Genomic DNA, 17,795 nt, shown 5'->3' on the forward strand with positions numbered 1-17,795 from the left:
CAGAACAATTGATACAAGGACACCAACATTGTAAAGACAAACAACTTTGAAAAACTTGAGTTTTCATCGAGACAATGATATACATTGATGCAATGTCTCCAGAGGACCTGTAATGAAGCATTTCTCCTCCTCTTCCTCTTCCTCCTCCCCCTACTTCTTCTTCTCTTGCTTCCCAAAATAAAGGTATCCTTAGCCCACTACAGCTTCTGGGTGACCCTTCACATCACATCCAGCCTGCCACACATACCTAACCCTACTCCTTCCATTTCCTTAGAACAAAATTACCTGCTCTTGTCTCTCTACCCTATATATATATGTTGTCTTTCTTTGTTATTTCTTTGAGGGGAGGAACTGCCTTTTGAAAAATGTATTTCCAGAGCTTAACACAATGCTTGGACCATAGTAAGAGTTTAATTTTTCCTTCTTTCTTTAATTGACTCAAATTTACAGGTCATATATAGCAGCTAGAATTGTTTTAATATGTGGGTATATCAGGAGGTTCATGACACTAACATGAGTAGAAGGTTGCTGTATTAAGGTAAGTTTGAAATCCATTAAAATTAATGGCTTTCTGTTGGTCTCTCTGGAGGTTGTGGAATCTTCATGCTTTCTTTGGACATCATTAGATACCATAGATCTTGAAATACAAATTTCATGGAAGAACAATTTTGTCATTTTGCTAACAGTGGCATACTTCCCATATCCACTATTCTGTTTAAGTTTACTCCTCTGGGATGGGAGCTGGGACTCTGCCCACCCAGGGATGCCAAAAATTGGTGCGGTTTCATGGTGTGTTGTGGTGCCATTGTCTCAAAGAATTCAGAGTCAGATCACCTCTAATCCAAGGACAGGCATTTATTGAGGATTGACGTCCCTCAGAATTGGGCTAGGTTTCAAGAGGAACCAGCAATTTAGTAAGACAACACAGACAAATTTACAGTGTAAGGATGCTGAATACACAACAGAAATTATGAATATTAAAAAGGCAGGTGGGATTTGTTAAGGGATAAGGTAATGGGGAGGGATCCCTCTTTTTTTTCTTTTTTCTTTTTAGTTTACAACACTTGATTCTACATAATTTTGAGCTCCAGATTTTCTTCCCTCCCTCTCCCTCTCCCTCTCCCTCCCCAAGATGGCATGGTATCCAATATATCTTCCACATATAACTTTGCATTGAACTTATTTACACACTAATCAAGTTGTGAAAAAGAATTATGACCAATGGAATGAATCATGAGAAAGAAGAAACAGAACCAAAAAACCCCCAAAAACAAAAACAAAAGAGAGAAAAAAAAGTGGAAAAAAAGGCGAGCATAAAGTGTGCCCCAATCTGCATTCATACTTCATAGTTCTTTCTCTAGATGTAGATAGCATGCTCCATTATGAGTCCTTTGGAGTTGTCTTTGCACCTCATGTTGCTGAGAAGAGCAAAGTCTATCAGGGTTAGTCCTCACAGAATCCATATATCTGTGGTTGTGTATAATGTTCTCCTGGTTCTGCTCCACTCACTCAGCATTATATCGTGTAGGTTTTTCCAGGTTGCTATGAAGTTCATATCACCCCCATTTCTTATAGTACAATAGTAATCCATTACCTTCACATACCACAACTTGTTCAGCCATTCCCCAATTGATAGGCATCCCCTTGATTTCCGATTCTTAGCTACTACAAAAAAAAGCCGCTATAAATATTTTTGTACATATGGGTCCTTTTCCTGCTTGTGTGATTTCTTTGGGATACAACCCTAGAAGTGGTATTGCTGGGTCAAAGGGTATGAACATTTTTATAGCCCTTTGGGCATAGTTCCAAATTGCTCTCCAGAATGGTTAGATCAGTTCACAACTCTACCAGCAATGTAACAATGTTCCAATTTTCCCACATCTTCTCCAGCATTTATCATTTTCCTATTTTGTCATTTTAGCCAATCTGACAGGAGAGATGTGGTACCTAAGAGTTGTTTTGATTTGCATTTCTCTCATCAGTAGTGATTTTGAGCATTTTTTCATATGCCTATAGATATCTTTAATTTCTTTCTCTGAAAACTGCCTGTTCACATCCTTTGACCATTTCTCAGTTGGGGAATGACTTGTATTCCTATAAATTTGACTCAGTTCCCTGTGTATTTTAGAAATGAGGCCTTTATGAGAGACACTGGTTGTAAAGATTTTCTCCCAATTTTCTGCTTCCCTCCTAATCTTCATTGCATTGGCTTTTTTAATACAAAAACATTTCAATTTAACATAATCAAAATTATCCATTTTGCATTTTGTAATGCTCTCTATCTCTTGTTGTGTCATGAATTCTTTTCTTTTTCCATAAATCTGATAGGCAAACTATTCCTTGCTCTCCCAAATTGCTTATAGTATCAGCCTTTATTCCTAAATCATGAACCCATTTTGACTTTATTTCGGTATATGGTATAAGATATTGGTCTATGCCCAGTTTCTGTCTTACCATTTTGAAATTTTCCCAGCAGTTTTTGTGAAATAGTGAATTCTTAGCCCAGAAGCTGGGTTATTTGGGTTTATCAAAGAGTAGATTGCTATAGTCGTTAACTTCTCCACCTTGTGTACCTATCCTATTCCCCTGATCCACGGCTCTGTTTCTTAGCCAGTACCAGGTAGTTTTGATGACTGCTGCTGTATAGTAGAGTTTAATATCTGGTATGGCTAGGCCACCTTCTCTAGCATTTCTTTTCATTAATACCCTAGATAGTCTAGACCTCTTGTTCTTCCAGATGAATTTTGTTATTATTTTATCCAGTTATTATTTGGTAGTTCAATTGGTATGGTACTGAATAGATAGATTAATTTAGGTAAAATTGTCATTTTTATTATATGAGCTCGGCCTAACCATGAGCAACTGATATTTTTCCATTTATTTAGATCTGACTTTATTCATGTGAAAACTGTTTCATAATTATGTTCATATAGTCCCCGGGTTTGTCTTGGCAGATAGACTCCCAAATATTTTATGGTGTAACTTTTAATGGAATTTCTCTATCTCTTGCTGTTGGGCTTTGTTAGTAATGTATAGGAATGCTGAGGATTTATGTGGGTTTATTTTATATCCTGAAGCTTTGCTAAAGTTGTTTATTATTTCAAGTAGTTTTTTACTTATTCTCTAGGATTCTCTAAATAACTTATAATATCATCTGCAAAAAGTGATAATTTAGTTTCTTCTTTGCCTATTTTAATTCCTTCAATTTCTTTTTCTTCTCTTATTGCTACAGCTAACGTTTCTAGTACCAAATTGAATAGTAGGGGTGATAATGGACATCCTTGTTTCACCCCTGATCTTATTGGGAATGCATCTAGCTTATCCTCATTCCAAATAATGCTTGTTGATGGTTTTAGGTAGATGCTATTTGTAATTTTAAGAAGACTCCATTTATTCCTATGCTTTCTAGTGTTTTTAATAGGAATGGGTGTTGTATTTTGTCAAAGGCTCTTTCTGCATCTATTGAGATGATTGTATGGTTTCTGCTAGTTTTGTTGTTGATATGGTCAATTATGCTAATAGTTTTCCTAATATTGAACCAGCCTTGCATTCCTGGAATAAATCCTACCTGGTCATAGTGTATTATTCTTATGATAAGTTGCTGCAATCTTTTTGCTAATATTTTATTTAAAACTTTTGCATCAATATTCATTAGGGAAATTGGTCTATAATTTTCTTTCTCTGTTTTGACTCTACCTGGTTTGGGTATTAGTACCATATCTGTGTCATAAAAATAATTTGGTAGGGCTCCTTCTTCACCTATTTTCCCAAATAGTCTACAAAGTATAGGAATTAAATGTTCTTTAAATGTTTGATAAAATTCACATGTAAAACCATCTGGCCCTGGAGATGTTTTCCTAGGGAGTTCATTGATGACTTGCTCAATTTCTTTTTCTGAGATGGGGTTATTTAGAAATTTTACTTCCTCTTCTGTTAACCTGGGCAATTTATGTTTTTGTAGATATTCATCCATATCCCTAAGGTTGTCAAATTTATGGGCATACAATTGGGCAAAATAATTCCTAATTATTGTTTTGATTTCCTCTTCATTAGAGGTGAATTCACCCTTTTCATTTTTAATAGAGGTAATTTGATTTTCTCCTTTCTTTTTTTAATCAAATTGACCAAAGGTTTATCAATTTTATTGTTTTTTTCATAAAACCAGCTCTTTGCTTTATTTATTAATTCAATAGTTTTCTTGGTTTCAATTTTATTAAATCTCTCCTTTGATTTTCAGTATTTCTAATTTGGTATTTAATTGGGGATTTTCAATTTGTTCTTTTTCTAGCTTTTTCAGTTGTATGCCCAATTCATTGATCTCCTTTTTCTCTATTTTATTCATGTAAGCATTTAGAGATATAAAACTTCCCCCAAGAACTGCTTTTGCTGTATCCCATAAGTTTTGGTATGTTGTTTCATTATTGTCATTCTCTTGAATGAAGTTATTAATTCTTTCTCTGATTTGTTCTTTGGCCCACTCATTCTTTAGAATTAGATTATTTAGTTTCCAATTAATTTTTAGCTTATTTTTCCATGGTTCTTTATTACAAATAATTTTTATTGCATCGTGATCTGAAAAGTATGCTTCTGCCTTTCTGCACTGGATTGTGAGGTTTTTATGCCCTACTACATGGTCAATTTTTGAGTATGTGCCATGTACCACTAAGAAAAAAGTATATTCCTTTTTATCCCCATTCAGTTTTCTCCAGAGGTCTATCATATCTGCCTTTTCTGAAATTCTGTTCACCTCTTTAACTTCTTTCTTATTTATTTTGAGGTTAGACTTATCAAGTTCAGAGAGCGGGAGGTTGAGGTATCACATTATTATAGTCTTGCTGTCTATTTCTTCCTGTAACTCCTTAACCTCTCCTCTAAGAATTTGCATGCCATACCACTTGCTGCATATATGTCAAACAATGATATTTGCTTCATTGTTTATGGTGCCTTTTAGCAGGATGTAGTGTCCTTCTTTATCTCTTTTAATTAAATCTATCTTTACTTTTGCTTTGTCTGAGATTAGGATTGCTACACCTGCTTTTTTTTTATTTTAGCTGAAGTGCAATATATTTTACTCCACTCTTTTACCTTTATCCTGTGTGTATCCCCCTGTTTCAAATGTGTTTCTTGTAAACAGCATATTGTAGAATTATAGTTTTTAATCCACTCTGCTATCTGCTTCTGTTTTATGGGAGAGTTCATCCCATTCACATTCACAGTTATAATTTCTATCTGTGTCTTTTTCTCCATCCTATTTCCCCCCTGTTTATGCTTTTATTTCTCCCTTTCCCCTTCCACTCCTCAACAAATTATGTTTTGACTGCTGCCTTCCTCAGTTTACCCTCCCTCTTGCTTCCCCTCCTTTATCTTACCTTTTCCACTTGCTACTTCTTCCCTCCCTTCTGCCCACCCCCTCCCTTTTTTCCCCCCTTTCCCCTCCTACTGCCTGTAGGACAAGTTAGATTTCTATACTTATCAGGGTATGTTATACCCTTTTTGAACCAGATCCAATGACAGTAAAGCTCCGATACTGCTCTTCTACTTCCCTTCTTTCCCTCTACTATAATGTGTTTTTGTGCCTTTTCATTTGATGTAATTTACCCTTTTCTACTACCTCCTCATTCTTCTCCCATAACCCTCTCTTTACATCTCTTAATTATATTTTTTATCCTTATATCAGTTATTTTATATAGACATTCACAGTCTATTTTTATCCCTTTCAGTTGTCATAATAGCTGTACTATTCTCAAGATTGACATATATATAACATATGTACTTATAACATACATAATATGATATAATCCTATATAAAGATGTAAATAATTTGCCCTTATTTATTAATAAGGTTTGTGGGGTTTTTCCCCTCTGTTTACCTTTTTAGGTCTCTCTTGAGCTTAGTATTTGAAGATCAAATTTTCCATTGAGTTCTGGCCTTTTCATCAGGAAGGTCTGGAATTCCCTTATTTCGTTGAATGTCCATCTACTTGCCTGAAAAATTATGCTTAATTTTGCTGGGTAGTTGATCCTTGGTTGTAGTCCCAGCTCATTTGCCCTTTGGAAAATCATATTCCAATTTCTCCTGTCATTTAATGTAGAAGCTGAGAGATCCTGGGTGATCCTGACTGTAGTTACACAATATTTGAATTGTTTCTTTTTGGCTGCTTGCAGTATTTTCTCCTTGACTTTGTAACTCTGAAATTTGACTATAATATTTCTTGGTGTTTTCAATTTGGGATCCCTTTCAGGGGGTGATCAGTGGATCAGTCTTTAAATGACTCTTTTACCCTCTGGTTCTAGGACCTCTGGGGAGTTATCTTTGGTATTTCTTCGAAGATACTGTCAAGGCTCTTTTTTTTTCATCATGGATTTCTGGTAGACCAATAATTCTTAAAGTGTCTCTCCTGGATCTATTTTCCAGGTCAGTTGTTTTTACAATCAGATATTTAACATTTTTTCCTGTTTTTTCATTCTTTACATTTTGTTTGACTATTTCCTGATGCCTCATAGAGTCATTAGCTTCCACTTGCTCAATTCTAATTTTTAATGCGTTGCTGTCTTCATTTTGCTTTTGAGTCTCCTTTTCCAATTGGTTGATTTTACCTCTCAGGGCATCATTTTCTCTATTTAGTTTCTGAATCTCCATAGCCATTTCACCAATCTTATTTTTTAAGGACTTGATTTCATCACTGTTTTTTTTTCCCATTTTTTCTTTTCCCTCCCTAATTTGGTTTCTAAACTCCTCCTTTAGCTCTTCCAGTAATGCTTTTTGGGCTTGAGACCAGGTCACATTCCCTTTTGAGGTTCCAGATGTGGGTATAGTGTCATTGCTATCCTTTTCCAAATTGGTTTTTGATCATGCCTGTCTCCATAAAAAGAATCAATGGTCCTCAGGTTTTTTGCATTCTTCTTCATGTTGGTTGGTTAGCCATTTCCTGACTTCACAACAAATATCTGCTTTTGGGGCTCAGGGGTCTCTGTCCCAGGTTTCTTATTCTGTGGATTGTGACTCTAGTTACTGGCTTTGTGTATTATAGCCTTCAGTTTCCTGAGGTGTGGGGGAGGGGTCTGGCTGCCTGAGGTCTCCTCTTCCCCTGGGGCTGCTCTCCAGCACTGTTGCTCTTCAGCAATAGTCTCAGCTGTTTGGTGTTTGTGCTGGGGGCTGCCTCTTCCCCTGGGGGTGCAAGGGTACATTTGGGCTCCTGGTGTTGACCCCTGCTGGCTCTGCCTCTCTGGGACTCAGGAATTCCCACTGCTTGGCCACTGAAGCCCCACTTCTGTCTCCTCTATTCCAGCGTTTTTTCCCAAAGAATTCCCGGGGAGGGGGGAGGGATTAGAGCCATTTACCTGGCCATTATGTCTCCCAGAAGTTCAAGAAGATTGCTTTTCATATCTTTGGGCTGCAAGCCTCAGGAGTTGATATCTCACAGCTGGTGGCATTGCGCTGCTGCCTCTCATTGCTTCCACAGACTGCCATCCTGTGTTGGGAGGCCTGGGGATCTCTGCCAGTTTGGGGCACCCAGCTTTCTCCCAGCCTGTCTCGCACATTGATTTCTGCAGCTGCTTCCGCTTTTATGCTGTCTGGAGCAGCTCCGCAGGCTGAGCGCTCTCCCAGCCTACAGATTGGTCCTGTTGGCCTTTCCGACTCTCCTGGCTTGGGAATTTGCCTCACTCAGACTGCTGGCGGTTTCTAACTCTCTCAAATCTGCTCAGATTCATTTTTTTTTATAGGAATCTGATAGAACTCGTGAGAGAGTTCCAGCAAGAGGCTGTTTTCACGTGGCCATCTTGGCTCCGCCCCCAGGAGGGATCCCTTCTATGATTCGGTGGTCAAACATCCTGGTCGTGCTGCTTTCTGACTGAGTAGCTCTTGTGGTCCTGTCTAGTCAACATGGATAGTTAGGTATATTGTGGTCTGGTCTTGGGCTAAATAGATGATGTGATTGTGGTTGAGTACAAGAACACACCTGTTCAAATATGTGAATTGGAGCTAGGGGCAGTGGCTGTACTGAGTCTGGGAGCCTGTGGTGTGGTTAAAGTCAGATTATGTGGCCAAATCAGGACATGCCTGCTGTTCTGTGGGGCCCATAAGGAAGTTAGAATGTTGGGGCTGGGGGCAGCTTTATTAGGATTCCACCAATTCCAGTCAGTGAACTAGCATTTATTACAGGCTAAACACTGGATTAATTCCATTGCAATTATTTATCCCATTCATAATAATTTTTATTATAAATCTAATTGTTGAAGATGCTTTGTGGGTCCACACTAATTTTAGCTCGACTTTCATGCTATATATTTTCTTCTTAATTTGTGGAGATTGCTTTCTCTTACATCTATGAATGTCTCAAATTCTCCAGATCTGTATTGAAAAAAACAAACAAAAAAATAAAGAAAACCCCAAACCCTAAACCTGTGAAACCAGACTCACCACTAGCACATGGAACAATCCTTTCAAATGATGGGTCTTCATGATTCTAGGCCTGGCACTCCATCGACTTTGCCAACTAAAAACAATGTCAAAAATAACAGATCTAGGCAGCCAGTTTTCTGTTAGGCTTTTAGGACAACAAATCCTTAGGTAATTTGACATTGAAATGCTTTCTATTTACAAGCAAGTATGTTCCCTGTTGTTTTGTGGGTCACATTCATTTTTACATTTTTCTTGATAAAACTTTATGACATCCTAATTTAATCTTTTCTTGTGTAAATCCTTTGTCACATCGTTATCAGGTAGCATATCATACGAGATTTTTCTTACATGGTATTATAAAATATTATTTGAAATTCATATAATGAATGAATGAAAAACATGCATTAAGCACTTACCAGGCACTAAGCATTTGAGAATACAAAAAGAATGCCTGCTCTCAAGAAGCAATTGGAGAAGACAATGCATGTAGGGGAGTTCATCTCCAGGTGCATGGAATGGACTGAAGCTTCAAGAAATCAAATCACGCTAGACATCAGTTCTGTCTAGACCCTTCCCAGTGCCCCAGAGGGTTTTGCCCTATGTTAGTCTGCCCTTGGTAGGGAAGAGGGAAATTAACAAGATAGTATCTATTACTTTGTATTTACTCTGTAACCACAGTGCCTGGCATATAGTTGTGCTTAATAAATATTTAATTGAATTTAATGTACCCACGTGCATGTAACACCCGAACCTAAGAGTTGGTACATGGTACCCCCAGGTACCCAGGTACTTCTACCAATACAAGTCAGAACTTTCTCTGCAATTTAGACAAACTGCCTAGAGCACACTGCGGTGGGGTTGGGGTTGTTAGGTCACTTGCCCCCTGGTCTTTCTGGTACAAAGGCTGTTCTCTATCCATTGGGTCAGGCAGCTTCTTCCAGTTGTTAGGCAATATTTATATCGTTAACTTCCCACTCCCTAGATTATTTTCTCCTTGGAGAACGTAGGCATAAGATACCAAATAAATACTTGTGGAACTCTGGTCAAATTGCCTAGGTCCCAACCCTCATAGGGTTGTTTCGAAGGTCAAATCAAATAATATGGGTCAAGTGCTTTTGCAAATCTTAAATTGCCGTATAAATGCCATTCTTCTTGGAAGTGTACGGAAATAAGACGGTGTCTTCTTACTCTGTGCAATTCATTGAATCTCTTGGCCTCAACTGCCTCAATTCATAACGGGAGAAAGTGGAAAGTGGAAAAGAGCCACCTCAAGTAATCGTCATCCTCTAGATCCTATAAAATTTTAGGGAATTAGCGATTATCTACAATTTATACTGTATTTTTTTTTTTTTCCGTACATAGCTATTGAAATGCTTTCCATTTACAAGCGTTTCTCGGGTAGTTTTGTGCATCACATCCATTTTTTCACATCGTTCTTAATAAAACTTTTATGACAACCTAGTCTTTTTTGGCACAAATGCAAGAAATTTATTGCATTCCATTTACCACACCATCCCTGCCCCCCCCCCCCATCTTGGAGGGTAGAGATTGTGTGGGTGTTTGCCTAGCTTTGTAGTCCCACCCAGCATTTGGCACAGTGCTAGGCACACAGTAGGTGCTTAATAAATGCTTGTTGACTGAGGGGTGGGGGCGGAAAATAAACTAAGCGGAACGGTGGAAGACACCAAACCCAATGCTAGTCATTTCTGACTAAAGCATCGAGTTCCCATTTATCCCTGAGCTTCAGGTGAGGAACTCGGGCCGTCACACTTTGGGAGACGGTACCCCCGGGCTTTGGGGGTGGGGGGAGGAGGAGGTCAGAAGACCGTCTCGGGATGGAGACAGCAGCAGCGTCTGGGTCCGCCTCAGGCCTCTCCAAGCCCCAGCACCACACCCCGACAGTAGAAATTAAGACAGGACCTAGCGAACTTCTCCTCATCCTCAGGGACAGCGGCCCCTGTTCTGGAGTTCTGGCTCGTGCCCGCGCCGCCCCAATTCTCGCGAGAGTTCGCCTGCGCCGAGGGGCGACTTCGCGAAGTCCAGGCCCGGCAGGAGGATCCGGGATTGGGTGTTGGGAAGGGGTGTTCCCACACCGGTTCGTCTTTTCTGGCCTCAGGAGGTAACCCTGCCCCCTCTCCTCGGTCGCAGGGTTATTTCCGGACTCCAGACCGGAACCGGAAAGTTCTCCAAGAGTGGAAGGGCGGGGCTAAAAAAAATCCAAAAAAAAAGCGCGGCCCGAGCGCCGGGAGAACGACTGTCCTCGCTGTCGCTGTCGCCGTTTCACGCCTCCCGACCCCGCGCCTCCTCCCCGGTCTCCGCGGTGGTCCAGGCCGCTGCCTCAATGGACATCACGGCCAATCTGAAGTCTCTGCTGCTGGCCATCAGCCAGTACAAGGCAGTCAAGTCCGAGGCGAACACTAACCAGCTCCTGCGGCATTTGGAGGTGAGAGGCTGGGAGGACTGCCCCTACCCCGACCCCGGACCCTCGATCCCCGGAAACCGCCCACGCCCTGTCCTGCTCCCAGGCGCCCCCGGAGAAATCCCAGGGCCAAGGGGCGGGGAAGAGGGACGAAGAGCACCCTCTCTTTTCTTCCCCCCCTCCCTCCGTGGAGCCCTCAGTTTCCCTATTTGCAAAATGGAGAGAGCGAGAGCTTGCACCGCCTGCCTCCAATTCGGGTTGTCTGGAAAGCCCTTTGTTCTCAGGAAAGTACTTTTTCCCCCTAACGTTTTGCATGATTTCATGTGTATAATTGATAGTGTGTTTGCTTTCTCGATGGGTGTGGGAGGTACTGGGGGGAGGGAGAGAATAGAATTCAGAGCTTAAAATAAAAGAATGTTAAAAATAATAAATGGTTTTAAAATGCCAGACTGTTCTGTCACAGCCACTTTTTATTACAGTTTTTAAGAAAAACCCAATTTCATCAACTTCAGGTAAAGAACTCTTGATCTAATGGTCAAACCCCGCCTGTTTTATAGATGAGGAAACTAAGACCTGGTGAAGTGCACAAATTTGGGGGAAAAAATCACAAAAGTTACAACTAGATTTGTAAAATCTCTGTCGGACCTAGGGAGTCCTTAGTTGTCAGGGCTCTGTTCTCACTCCTCTAGTTGTCACGGACGTACCTCTCCGTGTTTTATTCCCAAGCCCCCAGTGAGAATAATGTGATGTTTTATGGTTTGCAAAGCACTTCATTTACACGAGAGGCAGGTGCTTTTAACCTCCGTCTCACAGAGGGGGAAAACTGACGTTTAGAGAGGCTGTGACTTGTTCAGCGTCATAAACCTTCAAAGTAATTAAAGGGGAATTTGAACTCAAGTCTTCCTGACCTGGAATCCAGCACAGTATCCATGAGGCCAGGCTGCTTTACAAACTTCTGGAGAGCAGATATTTTAATTTAATTTACTCTTTTAGCTTCAGTACCAAGCAGGAAGGCAAATACTTGTGTTAAAATGGATGGATGCCTATTCTGAAACTTTGCCTAAAACATCCCTCTATGAAATAGACAAGCAGTCAGGATCTCCAGAACTCAAAGCTCAGTACTATTTGAGGTAGCCCAGTTAGGGCTTGGGCAGCACTGATTGTTTATTTCAAGATTTACATTGATGGAAAACTCCATTAGGTAGCCGGTTACATTTTGTGGAATCCTCTTATTGTTAGGCTAAGGATAAGGACTTGACACTTAGAGACTTGGAAAATTACCTAGAGCATAGAGCGTTTAAGTGACTTGCCCCCCAGGTGTTCCTGGCTGGAGGGCTGCACTCAGTCCTTTATTTCTCGACACATCTTTCCATGGTTAGCCATGTTGATGTTTCATCCTTTTAAACTTTTAGCCATTGTTCTTGTTCTATGCTCTGCCACCAAGCAGAGTAAGTTTGATTCCTCCTTCAAGTGACAGTTTTTCAGATATTTGAAGACTAGTCCTAACTGAATGTTGTAGTTAGATAGCTGTTGTTGTCCCCAAAATTGCTTTGACCTGGAATGCTTTATTAGCTTTTCCTTTCTTTTTTCCCCCAAATCTTAAAGGCCCATTTAATTCCTCATTGACTATCCCCAGCCCACAGTTACTTTAAAATCCTGAGAATCGCTGTATTGCCTAGATTATATACTTTCTTTACAGTGTTTGCTATTGTTTTTGTTTCTGCTTATTCACATCTTCTTTTCCTGCCAGATCGAATGATTCTGGAAGGACTAGTCTTTTCCTTTCATTCAGTTGCCTAACAAATAACTGCTGAAGACATATTGTGTGTATTAAGTGATGAAGGGGATATCCCTGATGCAAAATAGTAACTGACGTTTGTATCGTTCTTTACGATCCACAGATCCCTTCAGTGATATTAGCTTACTTGAGCCTCTCACCCACCCTTTGAGGTAGGTGTACATAGGTGAGGAGATGAGACCGAGAGAGGTTAATGTGTTTTGTCTACTAGAGTTAGAAAGCTAGTAATTTTTGAAAGTAAAACTCTGCCACATTACCTACCTTAAAAGGGAATACAAATTAGTCAGTTTCTTCATCCGTGAAATGAGGTTCCATTCAGTTTGTGATTATAAGACATGGTAAAATATAGATCTAAATTTTATATACAAAATTTTATTGGGCAGCTAGGTGGCACAGTGTATAGACTGCCAGGCCTGAGTCAGGATCTTCCTGAGTTCAAAAATAGCCTCAGACATTAGCTGTGTGACCCTGGGTAAGTCACTTAATTCTGTTTGTCTATTTCCTCATCGGTCAAATGAGCTAGAGAAGGAAATGGCAAACCACTCCAGTATGTTTGTCAACCAAACCCACAAATGGGGCCATGTAGAGTTGGAAACGACTGAAATAACAACAAATTTTATAATAATAGCATCTAACATTTATATAGCAATTACTATGTGCCAGGCTAAGTGCTTTACAGTTATCTCATTTGATCCTCACAACAACCCTTGGGAGGTAAGTGCTATTATTATCCTCATTTTACAGATGAGGAAACTGAGGCAAACAGATCAAGTGACTTGCTCAGGGTCACACAGCTAGGAAGTATTTGAAGGTGGATTTGAATTCAATTCTTCATGACTCTAGGCCCAGTGCTCTGTCCACTGTGCCACTTAGTTGCCTCTAATTTGACGTGTTTAGGGAATGCAAACTTATTTTTGTATTAATTAAATAAATATAATTGTGAAGGTAAATCTAGGATGACCATTGAGAAAACTGCAGTTTTTAATTAGTGTTAACCCAGTTTGACAGTATGTGCAATATTTCACGTCTTTACTCTCTTCACTTTTGAAAAGAAGGGAAGAAGGTGTGTTTAACACATCTCTTCTTTGGAGCCAAGCTTGGGCATTATAATTGCACAGCAGTCATTTTTGTGGTTTTGGTTTTGTTGTTTTTCCCATTTAGATTACAGTAGTCATAATGTATATCTTAACTTTTGGTTCTGTATCATTTGGCATATTTTCCCATGCTTCTGTGTATTCAAATTTAATGTTTTAATGGCACGATAGTATTCCTTTACATTTATGTACCACAATTTGTTTGGCTATCTTTCCATTCATAGGCATCTACTTTGTTTCCAGTCTTTTGCTACCACAAAAATGTTGCTATAAATATTTCTTTATTTGACCTCTTTGGAGTGTATGCCTAGTAATAGGATTTCTGAGTCAAAGGGTGTGGACATAGAAGTCACTTTCTTAACGTAGCTCAGCCAATAGTATTTTGGTCTTCCTGTCTTTCTACAATCCCTCCAACATTGATTCATCACATCTTTTGTTATCTTTCTCAGTTTGGTGTGTATGAGGCAAAACATGAGTTTAATTATCATCTCTCTTATTTTTAGTGATTTGGAACAGTATTTTGCATTAAGAGTTTGCAGTTCTTTTGAGAGCTGTTTATTCACATCTTTTGAACACTTATTCAAAAAAACTCATTACTTTACAATTGATTGTTTTCCAGGTCATTTCTGGACAGAAACTTACTCGATGGTTTACATCAAACCAGATACTGCCAAATGAATGCCTGAGCTGCCTTGTAGAGCTCCTTGAAGACCCAAATTTAAGCACTTCACTAACTTTGAGCGTCATCAACCTGTTATCTCAGCTAGGTAACGTTTCATTTCACTTTCTTGTTCTAGAAGGAAGGGAGGTTGAAGTAAAAGAAAGCAAAGCATTGCTGGTTTTGATGCTTCTAGTATAGTATCTCATTTGCAGAATATGATTCAGTTTCAAAATTAAATTGCAAGAAACCAAGACAAACAGGCCCAGATAATAATACTGACATGTAGATATCAGACTTACAGATATATTGAAAAAATATGAAAATGCCTTAAAATATTGTGATTTGCAGTCTTAAGGTACAAATAATTCTGATTTAAGGATGATTACTTTTAATTAATACTTGTTACAATATATTAAATTAACCAACTTTTTAAAGAAAAAAATTATAATATGCTGCTAACTGTCATTGGTTCATTTTCATGCCGTACTTAGAAGCAGCTAAGAGGACCTGGGTTTAAATCAAGACACATCTTAGTTATGTGACCCTGGTCAAATCACTTCACCTCTGGTCTCCCTCCCAGTGCCTGGCCTATAAAATGGCACCTCCCAAATTGATGTAAGGATGAAATGAAAATAATTGTCAAGTGCTTTTGTAAACCTTAAAGCACCATATAAATGCTAGTTGTGGTGGTGGTGATAGTGGTTGTTTTAGTAGTATTGGAATTAGCTGAAAAGTTGCCAATAACATGCACAGATAGCAATCAAGAAGCGTTAAGTCTAATAGATTTTACCTGAGTTTTCTTTTAGATTTCTCAGGGATTATGTAAGTATAGAACTGAGAGGGACCTTATAGGCTATTCAGTACTTCACTTTATACATAAGGAAACAAGCTCAGGAATGTTCAGGTCTTCCTAGCCCTGACTGGGGGCTCTCACCACTGTCTTGTTGCCCCAGCAAAGCAAACTGGCCTGGAAAATGGAAGGAGAGTATAGTTTGCTGAATGACCCATATTTTCACCTGGATGAATAAACTGCTTCTTTTAATCCAATTTAAATGTTGCTTGCCTTTGCCAGTAATAGTTTTTTTTGAAATATAATAGGACAAATATAGTCTTACTAAGATTTAGAGGGGCTATGATCTGAACTAATGGAAGAAATGCCCATACCAATGAAAGTATAGGTTCTTGAAATATAGTTAGGTAAATCTTGTGGTAATAAAGGTCATAAATTTGACATTTTAAACATACTTATTTAGTCTGTGTGTCATTTTATTTTACATTACAGCTCTAGATGATGATACCAGAGAGTGGCTCCAGAACACTTATAATCTGAATAGTGTCCTAGCAGGAGTGGTATATCGGAGCAGTACTGTTCATAATGACTCAGTATCATTGCAGGTACAAAATGTTTTATTTTTACTTACTTTCTTTTCCTATCCTTGCTCATTAAGTGACAAAAATTGAATTAAAACAATAATCTGTTATGATCTGTTAATTTGAAGTATGCCTACTAAGTACTGGAGAATTTGCTGTTTAGACATAGTCTTTGCCCTTGAGAAATTTAAAATTTGGTTGAACATGTCACTGTCATGTAAAAGCTTTCAATAGATAGTAATTTATCTTTTTCTCTATGTAACTTAAGACAGTGCTGAACAAACATAATTATGAACAAACTAATTTTGAGCTTCAGGGTGGACAGTCATGCTAAGACGGCCCTTTTCTGAGATGGTGCCCAGTTTTAATATGCTCTGGGAAATTTCAAGTGGAACGGTAGTTTTAAGTAGCATTTTACAATTTACACAGTAGACTACTTTTCTCAAAATAATAAGAGATAAGTATTGTGTTATCCACCATTTTACAAGTCAAGTTGAGGCTCATAGAGGTTATGACTCATTTATTGACATAGCTAATAATTGGTAAAGTCGGACCCTGCACATAGGTTTTCTGATTTCAGGTCCACTAATCTTTCCATATACAACTGTGTTTTAAAGAGTATTATTTGGAGAATTAGAAAAGAAGATACCTCTGAGAGGAGAGATAGAGACAAGATGGCCTAATGTAGAATGTATATGTAAGGGGAAGTTAGGAGATGGGCAGTTAAGTGGGGTCATTTTCAATCTCAAAATTTACTCACTTGTTATATTTCATAAAACCCCAAAACTTTTCCTTACCAAATAGAGATAGGGATTAGATCTGTTATTTCTCTGGTATAGGGCAGGGGTGGGGAACCTGCAGTCTCAAAGCTACATGTGACTTTCTAGGTCCTCAAGTGCAGACTTTTGACTTCATCCAAACTTCACAGAACAAATCCCCTTAATAAAAGGATGCACCTGAGGACCTAGAAGGCCACATGTGGACTTGAGGCTGCAGGTTCCCCATCCCTGGTATAGGGAATTCTTAGGTGAGGAAACTGCCACTACCAATGGGAGTTGGCATCTTCTCTGCAATGTAATCTTTTTCTTTCTTTCTAACCTTTTTTTTTTTTTTTTTTTGAAAAAATGACTGTCTCTGTCCAACTTTCCCAGGCTTGAAGTGCAGAGGCTACTCACAGTCTCACTACCGAGCAGTATGGCAGGTTTGACCCTCCTTAGTCAACCTGATAGCCAACTGCTTCAAGGGGAATCACATACCAATGCTGAATTTAGTGTAGACACCTGATCACATAGTTCTATTATAGATCTAACATCTGAGCTTATTATGAGACCTGATCCCCTTCAGCCTCAGCTGGGGTTATGGTCTACCATACCTAGCTTCAGTTTGGTCTTAAAAAGTGACCTTAAGCAGATTCAGCCTGAATCAGATTATGAAGTAATAGAGAAATACTTGACAAGATAAATTAAAAATGCAATAGAATACAGATAATGTTAATGTGATTTTTCCAAGTAAATATGTGGTCTGCAGGGCCTGCAATGTTTATTGGCACCATTTTTATTTGACTTTGATGCCACTGACCTAGAGCACTAAAAAGGTAACTGATTTGCCCAGGGTCACACAGCTGGGATGTGTCAGAGACAGAATTTGAACCCAGGATGGAAAAACCTCAGTCTCCCTCTGTCGATGTAGTATACTCCTGTGAGCAGGAGTATTTTTATGTTTATATGTTATATTATATGTTAATAATCATTTTATTACCTGCAGTGCCTTCAACTCCTGAAGAAGCTGACCTACAACGTTAAAGTTTTCCATTCTGGTGCCAATTTTGATGAGCTAATTACATTCCTGATAGGTCATATGTAAGTAATATATACATATATATTTATCTTTACTCCTAAAGAAAAATCTGTAGGCTATCTACATTTTTGAAACCAAAAATGTTTTATGTTAAGTAGTTTTTTAGGCAAGTCATCTTTTTCTAGAACCACATTGTTGTGTAGGTTGTGATTCTGAGTTCTCGATGGGTAAGCAGATAAGTTCTAGAAGGT

The 17,795-nt window shown here is 38.9% G+C and overlaps 1 protein-coding gene across 1 annotated transcript in view; it reads left to right on the forward strand.

Moving 5' to 3' along the window:
- Positions 1-10,745: 10,745 nt before the first annotated feature.
- The window catches only part of CIP2A (cellular inhibitor of PP2A), a 45,822-nt gene continuing 38,772 nt past the window's right edge, over positions 10,746-17,795 (forward strand). Inside the window, exons 1-4 of the mRNA XM_036746019.1 lie at positions 10,746-10,847; positions 14,335-14,482; positions 15,659-15,771; positions 17,512-17,606. Coding sequence (XP_036601914.1) covers positions 10,746-10,847; positions 14,335-14,482; positions 15,659-15,771; positions 17,512-17,606 — 458 coding nt within the window. The remainder of the gene's footprint in view (positions 10,848-14,334; positions 14,483-15,658; positions 15,772-17,511; positions 17,607-17,795) is intronic.

Source organism: Trichosurus vulpecula, chromosome 2, assembly GCF_011100635.1.
Source record: "Trichosurus vulpecula isolate mTriVul1 chromosome 2, mTriVul1.pri, whole genome shotgun sequence".
NCBI classification, from domain to species: domain Eukaryota; kingdom Metazoa; phylum Chordata; class Mammalia; order Diprotodontia; family Phalangeridae; genus Trichosurus; species Trichosurus vulpecula.